This window comes from Trichomycterus rosablanca, chromosome 7 (assembly GCF_030014385.1).
Source record: "Trichomycterus rosablanca isolate fTriRos1 chromosome 7, fTriRos1.hap1, whole genome shotgun sequence".
Classification (NCBI taxonomy): Eukaryota; Metazoa; Chordata; class Actinopteri; order Siluriformes; family Trichomycteridae; genus Trichomycterus; species Trichomycterus rosablanca.
Genome location: NC_085994.1, coordinates 2,816,384 through 2,832,500, shown reverse-complemented (window position 1 = coordinate 2,832,500; position 16,117 = coordinate 2,816,384). Strand labels below are relative to the sequence as shown.

The 16,117-nt window shown below is 43.9% G+C and overlaps 1 protein-coding gene across 1 annotated transcript in view; it reads right to left on the bottom strand.

Annotated features, from left to right (window-relative positions):
• rnf220b (ring finger protein 220b) overlaps positions 1–16,117 on the bottom strand; it is a 36,512-nt gene that overhangs the window by 3,773 nt on the left and 16,622 nt on the right. The window contains exons 2-9 of the mRNA XM_062998248.1: positions 12,570–12,696; positions 10,260–10,305; positions 10,061–10,153; positions 7,251–7,293; positions 5,698–5,744; positions 3,224–3,326; positions 2,485–2,572; positions 1,405–1,467 (exon numbers count right to left, since the gene is read on the bottom strand). Of these exons, the coding sequence (XP_062854318.1) occupies positions 1,405–1,467; positions 2,485–2,572; positions 3,224–3,326; positions 5,698–5,744; positions 7,251–7,293; positions 10,061–10,153; positions 10,260–10,305; positions 12,570–12,696 (610 nt within the window). The remainder of the gene's footprint in view (positions 1–1,404; positions 1,468–2,484; positions 2,573–3,223; positions 3,327–5,697; positions 5,745–7,250; positions 7,294–10,060; positions 10,154–10,259; positions 10,306–12,569; positions 12,697–16,117) is intronic.

Sequence of the window (16,117 nt, the reverse complement as noted above, 5' to 3'; positions counted from 1 at the left end):
TGGTCAAAAGTTTGTGGACACCAGGGGCTTGTTGGGCATTAATTTGCACCCTTTTGTGACTGTAACAGCATCCACTCTTCTGGGAAGAGTGCCTATTCATTGTGAGGTCAGGCTCTGATGTTAAACAAGATGTCCTGCCTCACAGTCAACATTCCAATTTATCCCCACAGGCGTTCAGTAGGGTTGAGGTCAGTGCTCTGTGTAGTCCAGAGTAGTTCTTCTAGGCAGTGATGGCTTAGTGGTTAAAGTACCCGACTAGCAATCAGGAGGTTGCCGGTTCAAGCGATACCACCGCCAAGTTGCCACTGTTGGGCCCCTGAGCTAGGCCCTAACCCTTAATTGCTCACAATTGTGTTCCGTCATGATCGTAAGTCACTTTGGATAAAAGTATCTGCTAAATGCCGAAAATGTAAATGTAGACTAAACCTGAGGGGCAGAGCCAGGCTGAAATAGGAAATGACCTTCCCCAAACTGTTTAAAAGCATGCATTTGATTCTACTTCTCTTGGTACAGTGAGAGCCACGAACTAGACTATGTGACAGCTCTGGTTGGATCACTGACCTCACTACTGAAAGACCTTGTTGCTTTTCAGGACTTTAGTAAGGCACCTGATTACCTGACAGTAGGTACAGTGTTGTTGGGTCTGGAAGCCTTAAAGTTTCTCCTCTTAACCACAATATTCCTCCTAATATAACGGATCTTCTTTTCTCTTGCAAGAGAAGGAATCTCACAGAGAGCAGTAACACGTACAGAGTCACGCCCTGCGGTCTGTGAATCACTGAACTATTTCTCTTGCAGCTGCCTCGACCAGCCAGTAGAGGTCACATCTGGCAGCAGCAACGACAAACCCATCTACCAAACCCTCCCTCAGGCACAGCCAATACAGCCTGTTGAATGTCTGGCCAGGTCGATAGCACAGCTGCCAAAGAAGGAGTCTCACAGAGAGCAGTAACGCGTACGGAGAGTCATGCACCGCGGTCTATGAATCACTGAAATTTTCTCTTGCAGGCGCCTCAACCAGCCAGTAGAGGTCGCATCTGGCAGCAGCAACGACAAAAGCATCTACCAAACCCTCCCTCAGGCACAGCCAATACAGCCTGTTGGACACTGAGGTTCAAACTTGAGCTCGAGTGAACTTAGTGATGGTGGGAAAGCAAATTAGACCACTGCTCCACTCGAGCACCCTCATTTTAAAGGGTTCTAATCCATGGCAGATTTTCTAAGTGGTTCTTGGATTCTATTAAGCATAAGCAACCACTGTTCCATGTACACTTTTCTTATGGCAAGTGAATATACAGATTATCCTAAACCCTGGAATCCTGAAGCTGTCAGGAATTGCTTTGCGTGACGTTCCTGTGGTGAGAAACTATATTAATCTAGAGACAGAAATCGAAAGACCTGCACTTTAAATTCTTCTCAGTATCCTCGGAGTCTCTGATGTTCGGGATCACGTCCGCCTCTGTGTATCTGCACAGCCGAGCTCAGGAAATGTTACCTGTACTGCAAAATCTCACTCACTCACTTTCTTAACTGCTTTATCCAATCAGGGTCGCTGGGGGCTTGGGTGCTGGAGCCTATCCCAGCTTTTCAATGGGCGCAAGGCACACAGTAACACCCTGGATGGGGCGCCAGTCCTTCGCAGAGCAGACACACATACACACACGCTCATACACCTTGGGCAATTCAGTGTCTCCAATTAACCTGATTGCTAGTGATCAGCACGATCAGCCATAACATTAAAACCACCTCCTTGTTTCTACACTCACTGTCCATTTTATCAGCGCCACTTACCATATAGAAGCACTTTGTAGTTCTACAATTACTGACTGTAGTCCATCTGTTTCTCTACATGCTTTGTTAGAATCCTTTCACCCTGTTCTTCAATGGTCAGGACCCCCACAGGACCACCACAGAGCAGGTATTAGGTGGTGGATCATTCTCAGCACTGCAGTGACACTGACATGGTGGTGGTGTGTTAGTGTGTGTTGTGCTGGTGTGAGTGGATCAGACACAGCAGCGCTGCTGGAGTTTTTAAACACCTCATTGTCTCTGTGTGGACTGAGAATAGTCCACCAACCAAAAACATCCAGCCAACAGCACCCGTGTGCAGCGTCCTGTGACCACTGATGAAGGTCTAGAAGATGACCGACTCAAACAGCAGCAATAGATGAGCGATCGTCTCTGACTTTACATCTACAAGGTGGACCGACTAGGTAGGAGTGACTAATAGAGTGGACAGTGAGTGGACACAGTGTTTAAAAACTCCAGCAGCGCTGCTGTGTCTGATCCACTCATACCAGCACAACACACACTAACACACCACCACCATGTCAGTGTCACTGCAGTGCTGAGAATGATCCACCACCTAAATAATACCTGCTCTGTGGTGGGCCAAAATCCTAATAACACCGCCGCGTCGCTAATTTGTCCTGTATGTGTTTGCATTTTCTTAAACAGGAAACGTTTTCAGAAGGTGAAGGATACTGCGCTCGGCCGTAACTCAGCTCATCTCCATCCACGTCCAGGTCCACGTCGCTGTCCGGCTGCTCCCTCGACATGCTGCTCACCAAACCTGAGAGACGAGGAAAGTTAAAACTGATCTGAATCATTTAACCCGAGCTGTGACGTGATCTTATCCGTGGCTCTCACTGTACCAAGAGAGGTAGAATCAAATGCATGCTTTTAACTTTGTGTAAACAGTTTGGGGAAGGCCATTTCCTATTCCAGCCTGGTTCTGCCCCTCAGGTTCAGTCTGGAGGAACTTTATTGGGCGACACAGAGTTTTAACCTCAACCCCACTGAACGCCTTTGGGGATGAATTGGAATGTCAACTGTGAGCCAGGACATCTTGTCCAACATCAGTGTCTGACCTGAACAATTAACAAGAGTGGATTCTGTTATGGTTGCAAGGGAGGGGGGGGGCATGTTAATGCCCATGGGTCTGAATTGGGATGTGGGGACCCATGTCCTGCACTGAGCCCTGACCTCAGCCCCACTCAACAGCTCTGGGATGAACTGGAACATCAACTGAGTCTTTCTTAACCAAAATCGGTGCCCAGCCACACAAATGCTGTCATATTTTGAAGTAATGGGCACAAATTCTCATAGTCATACTTCAAAGTCTTGTGAGAAGGCTTCTCAAATGAGTGGCTGTTGTTTTTGAAATGGGATGTCCATCTGTGTGTGTGTGTGTGTGTGTGTGTGTGTGTGTGTGTGTGTGTACCTCTAAAGCCGGTTATGATGGACACCACGTGCCTCCTCTGTTCACTCCACTCGTACTCATCTCCTCCTACCGAGCTCTCCTCCACCACACACACGCCGTCTCGCTACACACACACACACGCACACACACACACACACACACACACACACACACACACACACACACACACACACACACACACACACACACAACTGAGAAGTTAAAGGTATAATATATAATCAGCTATTTTGGTGCTATGTGCCAATGTTAGGTTTTAGCCATTTAGCATCAAACACAGCACAAAAGTTAGCGGCTGAGGTGCAGTTATCTATCTACCTGTGTGTCTGTCTGTCTATCTACCTGTGTGTCTGTCTGTCTATCTACCTGTGTGTCTATCTGTCTGTCTATCTATATCCATCAATCAATCTGTCTGTCTATCTATATCCATCAATCAATATGTCTGTCTATCTACCTGTGTGTCTTTCTATCTATCTGTCTGTCTGTCTGTCTGACTATCTATCTGTCTGTCTGTCTGTCTGTCTGTCTATGTATCTATGTATGTATGTATGTATGTATGTATGTATGTATGTATCTATCTGTCTGTCTATGTATCTATGTATGTATGTATGTATCTATCTGTCTGTCGGTCGGTCGGTCGGTCTGTCTCTCTCTCTCTATCTGTCTGACTATCTATCTATGTATGTATGTATCTATTTATCTATCTGTATATCTATCTATCTGTCTGTACAGTGTATCACAAAAGTGAGTACACCCCTCACATTTCTGCAGATATTTAAGTATATCTTTTCATGGGACAACACTGACAAAATGACACTTTGACACAATGAAAAGTAGTCTGTGTGCAGCTTATATAACAGTGTAAATTTATTCTTCCCTCAAAATAACTCAATATACAGCCATTAATGTCTAAACCACCGGCAACAAAAGTGAGTACACCCCTAAGAGACTACACCCCTAAATGTCCAAATTGAGCACTGCTTGTCATTTTCCCTCCAAAATGTCATGTGATTTGTTAGTGTTACTAGGTCTCAGGTGTGCATAGGGAGCAGGTGTGTTCAATTTAGTAGTACAGCTCTCACACTCTCTCATACTGGTCACTGAAAGTTCCAACATGGCACCTCATGGCAAAGAACTCTCTGAGGATCTTAAAAGACGAATTGTTGCGCTACATGAAGATGGCCAAGGCTACAAGAAGATGCCAACACCCTGAAACTGAGCTGCAGCACAGTGGCCAAGATCATCCAGCGTTTTAAAAGAGCAGGGTCCACTCAGAACAGACCTCGCGTTTGTCGTCCAAAGAAGCTGAGTGCACGTGCTCAGCGTCACATCCAACTGCTGTCTTTGAAAGATAGGCGCAGGAGTGCTGTCAGCATTGCTGCAGAGATTGAAAAGGTGGGGGGTCAGCCTGTCAGTGCTCAGACCATACGCCGCACACTACATCAAATTGGTCTGCATGGCTGTCACCCCAGAAGGAAGCCTCTTCTGAAGTCTCTACACAAGAAAGCCCACAAACAGTTTGCTGAAGACATGTCAACAAAGGACATGGATTACTGGAACCATGTCCTATGGTCTGATGAGACCAAGATTAATTTGTTTGGTTCAGATGGTCTCAAGCATGTGTGGCGGCAATCAGGTGAGGAGTACAAAGATAAGTGTGTCATGCCTACAGTCAAGCATGGTGGTGGGAATGCCATGGTCTGGGGCTGCATGAGTGCAGCAGGTGTTGGGGAGTTACATTTCATTGAGGGACACACGATCTCCGATATGTACTGTGAAATACTGAAGCAGAGCATGATCCCCTCCCTCCAGAAACTGGGTCGCAGGGCAGTGTTCCAGCATGATAATGACCCCAAACACACCTCTAAGACGACCACTGCTTTATTGAAGAGGCTGAGGGTAAAGGTGATGGACTGGCCAAGCATGTCTCCAGACCTAAACCCAATAGAACATTTTTGGGGCATCCTCAAGCGGAAGGTGGAGGAGCGCAAAGTCTCGAATATCCGCCAGCTCCGTGATGTCGTCATGGAGGAGTGGAAAAGCATTCCAGTGGCAACCTGTGAAGCTCTGGTAAACTCCATGCCCAGGAGAGTTAAGGCAGTTCTAAGAAATAATGGTGGCCACACAAAATATTGACACTTCAGGAACTTTCACTAAGGGGTGTACTCACTTTTGTTGCCGGTGGTTTAGACATTAATGGCTGTATATTGAGTTATTTTGAGGGAAGAATAAATTTACACTGTTATATAAGCTGCACACAGACTACTTTTCATTGTGTCAAAGTGTCATTTTGTCAGTGTTGTCCCATGAAAAGATATACTTAAATATCTGCAGAAATGTGAGGGGTGTACTCACTTTTGTGATACACTGTATATCCATCCATCTCTATCTCTGTATATCTATCCATCTATCTTATATCTATCTAGATAAAAGAGCACTAGCAGAACGCTGACTGTGTGTGTGATATTCGCTTGTACCTGCTGCTCTTCCTCTGTTTTTCTTCTCTTCAGCTTCCCAATCCGAGCTGTTCACAGAAAAAAAGAAAAACATAAAAAATCACCACAGGGTTATCAGCATTTTTCTCATCAAAACAAGGACAGACTGGAAGGAACTGGATGTACACTCAAACAAAATAGAATAAAGTTAACCAAACATGAAAAAAATAAACTAATGTGGGTCTGATTAACTTGGAAAAAGGCAGGAAACACACTGGATGGGTCGCAAGTCCATCACAGGGCAATAATAAATACAATTTAAAAAAATATAAAGAACTCAGAGCCTCTAAGCACTGATGAAACCATTATGACAATCAGACAGAACTGTTTTATCATTCCTCAAACTTTAAAGGCATTACAGAGCTTTCTACACCACCAGATTATTAATCCGACTGATTTCTAGTCATCAAAAAGAAACATACACAAAAAAATCATAACAGTGTCAGGACTGCCATGTGATAAAAGCAAAGAGCCACAGAGGACTTCATCCAGTACTGACTGTAATCGGATCGATATGATAATGCTGTATGTTCTCAACCAGGAGTAAAAAAAGAGTAAAAGAGTAAAAAATAATCACATTACGTAATGTGACGGCTAAATCAATAGGCTGTTGGCATACAAGAGATTTCTGTGATGTCACAGCTCTATTTTAAACTACTGATAGCCAACGTTGGCTCTTTGAGAATGGACACATATTTGATTCGTCCACATCAAAAGTGCAAAGGTCAACGGACGGCAACTACGAAATATTCTGATTTAGTTGCTGATGTTCCCAACACCAGTTTACCAGAAGTAAACCCACTACATCACGGATGTCCAAACCATTTGTGGCCCGTTACCATTTCTTAAACGGCCCACACGGTATTTTAGAAATAAAAGTATAGTCGTCCCACTATTAATCAGGTTTTAAATATAAACTGCTTAAACTGTTTCAACTCTGGGTGGCGCTCTCACATAAAACAGATCTAAAACTCTCCCGTCTTCTTTCCCCCGACTCAAAACATTAACGTCACACCTACATTAACGTTCCCCAGTTTTTGGATAAGCACGGCAGCTTCTGAGGAACGTAAACTAGATGCGAACGCAGAAGATTTCAGGTGTGCTGAGTCTAGAGGGAAGTGGGTATGTTTAATTTAAAGAAGTAGAATAATCTTCCTATTAGGATTATAAACTGGTGAGTGAAATCGGCAAAATCTGAGTTTACACGACACTGTGGATGATAGATCATTAATCACTCAGATAAACAGAAGTGGAATAGTTAGTAATCATGGAGATCTGTTCTTTAAAATTTATATTTGTTTTATTACAAAAGAGTCTGTGGCCCTGTGTTTGTGTATTTTTACTCCATCTAAAAATACTAAAACTTCTTCATTAAGGATAAGCTGAAAGTGTAAGAATAAGATCATAACCTGTGTAAAGGGGTTACCAGAAAAAAAAAGAGAGAAAATAGGTTAAGAACCGCTGCGGTAGATGATGAGAGATGATCGTAATTCTGAAAGACTGAAAGAGGGGAGATAATGAGAAGGTTTCCGTACCGCTGAGTCTGGTTTGTCTGTTGGATTGAACTCGTAAAAACGTCTGAGAGAAACAAACACAACAACATATTTTAACATCACACATCACAGTTACTTCCATCATCTAACAACAGAGGAACATTTACTGATCACAGCAGTCACCATCCAGCAGAGGGAGACACTTCACTGTAAACTGTAGAAACCATCGTTGTCCAAAAGCGACTTACTATTGCGATCATGTACAACTGGATCAACAGTGGTGGTTAAGGTACTGGACTAGTAATCAAAAGGTCGCTTGTTCAAGCCCCACCACTGCCACTGTTGGGCCATAAGTCACTGTAGGTTGCTTTGAGCTTTGAATAAGAGATCTGTCTGTCTGTCTGTCTGTCTGTCTGTCTGTCTGTCTGTCTGTCTGTCTGTCTGTCTGTCTGTCTATCTATCTATCTATCTATCTATCTATCTATCTATCTATCTATCTATCTATCTATCTATCTATCTATCTATCTATCTAAGCTATGGAATAGCCTACCACTGAATATTAGGTCTGCTCCCTCTCTTACAGTCTTTAAATCAAGACTGAAAACACACTTTTTTAAATTGTCATTTGATACTTAAGTGTTGTGCAATCTTGTTAAGTATTTATTTATGTTTTAATTTTTTACATTTCTCGGTATTTTATGTTTGTATTGTACAGCACTTTGGTTGACTGTCATTTTAAATGTGCTTTATAAATAAATTTTACTTTCTGTCTGTCTGTCTGTCTGCCTGCCTGCCTGCCTGCCTGCCTGCCTACCTATCTGTCTGTCTGTCTGTCTGTCTGTCTGTCTGTCTGACTATCTGTCTGTCTAGTTGTCTATCTGTTTGTGTTTCTATCTACCTGTCTGTCTGTCTGTATATAAAAAAATGGACTAGTAAATTTGTTGAAGCCCCACCACTGCCAGGTTGACACTGAAAATGTAAAGACGTGGGTCTTGAACCAGCAACCTTCCGATTACTATTTCAGTACCTCAACCACTGAGCTTCAACTGCCCCCGATAAGCAATCTCACTTAAACTTATTTAGAGATTTTAAACATAATTTACAGTGGTGATTAATTTTATTACATGTATTAAGGTGGGTAGGTGGCACGGTGGGTAGCACAGTTGCCTCATATACAGGTGCTGGTCATAAAATTTGAATATCATGAAAAAGTTGATTTATTTCAGTAATTCCATTCAAAAAGTGAAACTTGTATATTATATTCATTCATTACACACAGACTGATATATTTCAAATGTTTATTTCTTTTAATGTTGATGATTATAACTGACAACTAATGAAAACCCCAAATTCAGTATCTCAGAAAATTAGAATATTACTTAAGACCAACACAAAAAAAGGATTTTTAGAAATGTTGGCCAACTGAAAAGTATGAAGATGAAAAATATGAGCATGTACAGCACTCAATACTTAGTTGGGGCTCCTTTTGCCTGGATTACTGCAGCAATGCGGCGTGGCATGGAGTCCATCAGTCTGTGGCACTGCTCAGGTGTTATGAGAGCCCAGGTTGCTCGGATAGTGGCCTTCAGCTCTTCTGAATTGTTGGGTCTGGCGTATCGCATCTTCCTCGTCACAATACCCCATAGATTTTCTATGGGGTTAAGGTCAGGCGAGTTTGCTGGCCAATTAAGAACAGGGATACCATGGTCCTTAAACCAGGTACTGGTAGCTTTGGCACTGTGTGCAGGTGCCAAGTCCTGTTGGAAAATGAAATCTGCATCTCCATAAAGTTGGTCAGCAGCAGGAAGCATGAAGTGCTCTAAAACTTCCTGGTAGACGGCTGCGTCGACCTTGGACCTCAGAAAACACAGTGGACCAACACCAGCAGATGACATGGCACTCCAAACCATCACTGACTGTGGAAACTTTACACTTTACACAAGCAACGTGGATTCTGTGCCTCTCCTCTCTTCCTCCAGACTCTGGGACCTTGATTTCCAAAGGTAATGCAAAATTTATTTTCATCAGAGAACATAACTTTGGACCACTCAGCAGCAGTGCAGTCCTTTTTGTCTTTAGCCCAGGCGAGACGCTTCTGACGCTGTCTCTTGTTCAAGAGTGGCTTGACACAAGGAATGCGACAGCTGAAACCCATGTCTTGCGTGGTGGTTCTTGAAGCACTGACTCCAGCTGCAGTCCACTCTTTGTGAATCTCCCCCACATCTTTGAATGGGTTTTGTTTCACAATCCTCTCCAGGGTGCGGTTATCCCTATTGCTTGTACACTTTTTTCTACCACATCTTTTCCTTCCCTTCGCCTCTCTATTAATGTGCTTGGACACAGAGCTCTGTGAACAGCCAGCCTCTTTAGCAATGACCTTTTGTGTCTTGCCCTCCTTGTGCAAGGTGTCAATGGTCGTCTTTTGGACAACTGTCAAGTCAGCAGTCTTCCCCATGATTGTGTAGCCTACAGAACTAGACTGAGAGACCATTTAAAGGCCTTTGCAGGTGTTTTGAGTTCATTAGCTGATTAGAGTGTGGCACCAGGTGTCTTCAATATTGTACCTTGTCACAATATTCTAATTTTCTGAGATACTGAATTTGGGGTTTTCATTAGTTGTCAGTTATAATCATCAACATTAAAAGAAATAAACATTTGAAATATATCAGTCTGTGTGTAATGAATGAATATAATATACAAGTTTCACTTTTTGAATGGAATTACTGAAATAAATCAACTTTTCCTGATATTCTAATTTTATGACCAGCACCTGTGTATATATATATATATTATAAAAATTTCTATATATATATTTATTTATATTAAGAATGTGTCAAATACAGGGGTCTCACCTGGTACCTGTCCGAATGCACGGCCTCATCAGCAGGACCGGGGGACGAAACAGACAAACCTCCTTCTCTCTTAATATGGCCTGGAAATCCAGACTGAAAAATAAAGAGACGGGTTCGATCCTTCAGAACTACAGAACTACAGAACTGAACGGCTGTTTGGGGTGATTATACAGGTGCAGGTGAGAATAAAAGTTCATACCTGAGGAAACCCAGCTGAGACACACTCAGTCTGTGAGGGGCCCCCACTGCAACACACAATTCAAATGCATTATGAGCACCAAAAACATTGTAACCACCCACCAAAAAAGCAAATTCCATTAATACAAAAACATTTAGTTTGATTTTCATCTTTTTACTTCCACTCTATTCTGGTCAGGGTTGCTGTGGGTCCAGGGTTTGATGCTGGGAATTCGTACCAATGCCAATGGTTTTGGAACAGCATGTGCAACGATCATGTTAGAGTTTCTGTTCATGTATATATGTGTGTGTGTGTGTGTGTGTGTGTGTGTGTGTGTATCTCTGTATGTATGTATATGTGTTTGTGAGTGTGTGTGTGTGTCTGTGTATATCTCTGTATGTATATGTGTGTGTGTGTGTGTGTGTATCTCAAATCAAATCAAATCAAGGTTTATTTGTCACATACATAGTAATACACAGTACAACTGGCAGTGAAATGCTTTAAGTGATCTTTCTCTGTATCTCTGTATATATACAGGTATATGTGTGTTTGTGTGTGTGTGTATCTATGTATGTACATATGTGTGTACCTCTGTATGCATATGTGTATGTGTGTGTATCTCTGTATGTATGTATGTGTGTGTGTGTGTGTATCTCTGTATACATATATATATATATATATATATATATATATATATATATATATATATATATATATATATATATATACAGGGGTTGGACAAAATAACTGAAACACCTGTCATTTTAGTGTGGGAGGTTTCATGGCTAAATTGGACCAGTCTGGTGGCCAATCTTCATTAATTACACATTGCACCAGTAAGAGCAGAGTGTGAAGGTTCAATTAGCAGGGTAAGAGCACAGTTTTGCTCAAAATATTGCAATGCACACAACATTATGGGTGACATACCAGAGTTCAAAAGAGGACAAATTGTTGGTGCACGTCTTGCTGGCGCATCTGTGACCAAGACAGCAAGTCTTTGTGATGTATCAAGAGCCACGGTATCCTGGGTAATGTCAGCATACCACCAAGAAGGACAAACCACATCCAACAGGATTAACTGTGGACGCAAGAGGAAGCTGTCTGAAAGGGATGTTCGGGTGCTAACCCGGATTGTATCCAAAAAACATAAAACCACGGCTGCCCAAATCACGGCAGAATTAAATGTGCACCTCAACTCTCCTGTTTCCACCAGAACTGTCCGTCGGGAGCTCCACAGGGTCGATATACACGGCCGGGCTGCTATAGCCAAACCTTTGGTCACTCGTGCCGATGCCAAACGTCGGTTTCAATGGTGCAAGGAGCACAAATCTTGGGCTGTGGACAATGTGAAACATGTATTGTTCTCTGATGAGTCCACCTTTACTGTTTTCCCCACATCCGGGAGAGTTACGGTGTGGAGAAGCCCCAAAGAAGCGTACCACCCAGACTGTTGCATGCCCAGAGTGAAGCATGGGGGTGGATCAGTGATGGTTTGGGCTGCCATATCATGGCATTCCCTTGGCCCAATACTTGTGCTAGATGGGCGCGTCACTGCCAAGGACTACCGAACCATTCTGGAGGACCATGTGCATCCAATGGCGGTGCCGTGTATCAGGATGACAATGCACCAATACACACAGCAAGACTGGTGAAAGATTGGTTTGATGAACATGAAAGTGAAGTTGAACATCTCCCATGGCCTGCACAGTCACCAGATCTAAATATTATTGAGCCACTTTGGGGTGTTTTGGAGAAGCGAGTCAGGAAACGTTTTCCTCCACCAGCATCACGTAGTGACCTGGCCACTATCCTGCAAGAAGAATGGCTTAAAATCCCTCTGACCACTGTGCAGGACTTGTATATGTCATTTCCAAGATGAATTGACGCTGTATTGGCTGCAAAAGGAGGCCCTACACCATACTAATAAATTATTGTGGTCTAAAACCAGGTGTTTCAGTTATTTTGTCCAACCCCTGTATATATACTGTATATATATATGTGTGTGTGTGTGTGTTTGTGTGTGTGTATCTATGTATGTACATATGTGTGTGTGTAACTCTGTATGCATATGTGTATATGTGTGTGTATCTGTGTGTGTGTATCTCTGTATCTCTGTGTGTGTATCTCTGTATGTACGTATGTGTGTGTGTACCTCTGTATGCATATGTGTATATGTGTATGTATCTCTGTATGTATGTATATGTATACAGTATATGTGTGTGTGAGTGTGTGTGTGTGTGTGTATCTCTGTATGAGTATCTCTGTATGTGTGTCTGTGTGTGTGTATCTCTGTGTGTACTTGTATGGTTGAAGGGAGGCTCTCTTGGGTACCTGAGGTGAAGTTGGGTGAGTTTCTCCATCTCCAGCTCCACATGCTCCTGCAGCTCATCAGTACGAAGTACAAGGTGACAGACGGGACACACGGGAGTCTGGATATCACACATGTACTTCAACGTACCTACATACACACACAGAGAGAGAGAGAGAGAGAGAGAGAGAGAGAGAGAGCGAGAGAGAATAAAATAAAAACGGTTTGTAATTCCACACACTGTTTGGTGAAGCCCGAACTTCCCGAGGGTGGCAGACTGGGACTAAAGGGTTAAACCGCACCCATCAAGCTGACTTGGTCCAGATGTGTGTGTAAGTGTGGGCTGCTTTGAGTTAAATCAACTATAAGTGGCATCCGGGTTGAGTTCCGGGGTTAAACGGGACGACGTGGACGTTCGGTGGGCCGAAACGCTTCCAATTTACAGCACGGCTGCAAAAAATGCGGGAGTGTAAAAGCACCATGAGGTGAACCCCCTACACGCCCCCGCTGCTGACAGACCGGGCGAATCTATTAAGCAAATAAAGCCTGTCGACACCCTGCCACACGGCGGCATGACGGCGGGAACGAGAGGGCGGCCGCGACCGTCCCCTTCTCCCTCACCGAGCCCCGTCCTCCGCTAACAAGGTGCCAAATGAAGCCAAATTGATGCGAATAAAACATGGACGCGAGGGCCGGAGGATCCCCGCACCGCGCCCTTGAGAAAGCGTCAGGCGCCCCCCGTCCTGAATCAATTACACGACGTGCATGAAGTGCCGCCTCATCTGCTCCCGCCGACGTGCACCGGTAAACAACGAATCTCTCACCTGGAATTGATTTTCTAATGGAATTACATCGTGGAGAACGTTGACGGAATAACGCGGCGATAAGAGAAACTCCATTTGATCCATGAGCGATCGTCCTATGCGACTTTGAGGGAACGTTTCTAGATTCTAGTTGATAAAATCACAAAAAAAGGGAACCAGTCAGGTCTCTGCTAACTGGAACTGTTTATATCGTGCTGGAAAAAGTCAAAGACTCTCACTGTTTATTTTATCAGCTCCACTTACCATATAGAAGCACTTTGTAGTTCTACCATTACTTACTGTAGGCCATCTGTTTCTCTACATGCTTTGTTAGCCCCCTTTCACCCTGTTCTTCAATGGTCAGGACCCCCACAGAGCAGGTATTATTTAGGTGGTGGATCATTCTCAGCACTGCAGTGACACTGACATGGTGGTGGTGTGTTAGTGTGTGTTGTGCTGGTATCAGTGGATCAGACACAGCAGCGCTGCTGGAGTTTTTACACACCTCACTGTCACAGCTGGACTGAGAATAGTCCACCAACCAAAATATATCCAGCCAACAGCGCCCTGTGGGCAGCTTCCTTTGACCACAGATGAAGGTCTAGAAGATGACCGACTCAAACAGCAGCAATAGTAGGAGTGTCTAATAGAGTGGACAGTGAGTGGACACGGTGTTTAAAAACTTCAGCAGTGCTGCTGTGTCTGATCCACTCATACCAGCACAACACACACTAACACACCACCACCATGTCAGTGTCACTGCATTGCTGGGAATATGTGGTCCTGTGGGGGTCCTGACCATTGAAGAACAGGGTGAAAGCAGGCTAAAAAAGTATGTAAAGAAATAGATGGACTACAGTCAGTAATTGTAGAACTACAAAGTGCTTCTTTATGGTAAGTGGAGATGATAAAATGGACAGTGAGTGTATAAACAAGGAGGTGGTTTTAATGTTATGGCTGATCGGTGAATATATTGCATTTAAATCCCTGTGTGAGGACCCTGTTTAGTAGCCTTTAGCGTCTGTAGGGGTCGGTGAAGAGATCATGGTATTCTCTCATATCGATAAATCGACACAGCTTTGTGATGAAGTAAAGCTTCAGAGGTTTAACTAACATCCAGATTGTGCTAACGACTCTACCAATGAGTGATCCAAGCAGACAGACTGGCATGTGTGTGTGTGTGTGTGTGTTTGGCAGGTTTTCAGAAGGGACGGAGTTATTAAAGTGAATCGACCCTCTCCACACCTGCACCGAACCCCCATCCGACGGCTCAACATGGCCCGAAACGGCGTCTGGTTCATATTTACGACATCAAATGTTTCGTTTTATACAGGCGGATTTCATCGTTTCGGAAATATGCTTTCTGAAATAAGGATGGGGGGGGGGGGGGGGGGGGGGTACACGTAAGGGTACAGTGAGCCGGTTTTTATTGGAGAAAATAATAGGCGGTTGAAGGAACGTATTTAATGGGCAACATAATAGGCGATGTAGTAACACATCTGCTGCGGAAAGTCGTTTCCTTGGCTTTTCAAAGGTAGAGGATTTTATTCTCCTCTTTTTTTAATCATGCGGCGGGTCCATGTGTACCCGTCTACACCATAAACACTAATGATCGGCGTGTAATACGGACCACGATGAGGAACATCGATGGTGGAGGACGTCAGCTAACCGGATTAATAATCCCCACTAAATCCCCCTGCGCTCGCCTCTCACGGGTCTCATGGTTTGGATTCCCAGGTGGAGCAGTCCGGGTCCTTTCAGTGTAGAGTTTGCATGTTCTCCTTGTGTCTGTGTGGGTTCCCTCCCACTGTCCAGAGACATGCGGTCAGGTTAATGGGAGATACTAAACCCCCCTCAGGTATGAGAGTGTGTGACTGAAGAAGAACACAGAGCCAGGTCCAGAAACACAAGGACACGAGGACGGCTCTGGGATGAACCGGAACACCGACATCAGTGCCCAGCCATATAAATGCAGTCATATGCAGAATGAATGGGCACAAATTCCCACAGACATGCTTTAAAATCATGTGAGAAGCCTGCTCAGAATTAAGATCACACAGAGGTCACTCTATTTTAATACCGGATATTCCAACAAGCTTTGGGTCGGGTGTCCAGATACTTTTGGCTACATTGTGTATAAAAGTTTGTGCACCCTGCCCTGCCCACAGGCCAAAGAGAGATCAGACTAGCACCAGTTCATCCTGGAGGTATTGAATGTGGTTGAGGTCAGGGCGGTCATGCTAAAACAAGGACAGGACCTTCCCCAAACTGTTGGAACAAAGTTAGAAGGAAAGCATTAATGTTATATCAGTGATGTTATTGCTCTGTTAGTGATGGCTGTGGCTGAAACGTAGAACTCAGTGAGTGGTGTTCAGCAGGACTGGTTGTGATTATTTTTTGAAGTGGGACTGGTTTCCTGTGGCTCACTGGGATGAACTGGGAGCAGATTTTACACCACAGAGTAAAAATATAAACAGATGTGAATGAAGCGTCGCTCTGAGCTCACGGTCCTGAGATCTGAGCATCGACCTGCTGAGGGACAGAGGAACCCATAGACCACCCGACCTCCACAGGGTTCAAACACTCATACACACACTCCCACACCCACTCATACACTCCCATACATACACACACAAACACACTCCCATACACACACACTCTCACTCATACATACACACACACAGTCTCTCTCACACACACACACACATATATGTATACATTCACACAAACTCATATTCAGTCACAAACACACATACACACTCAGATCC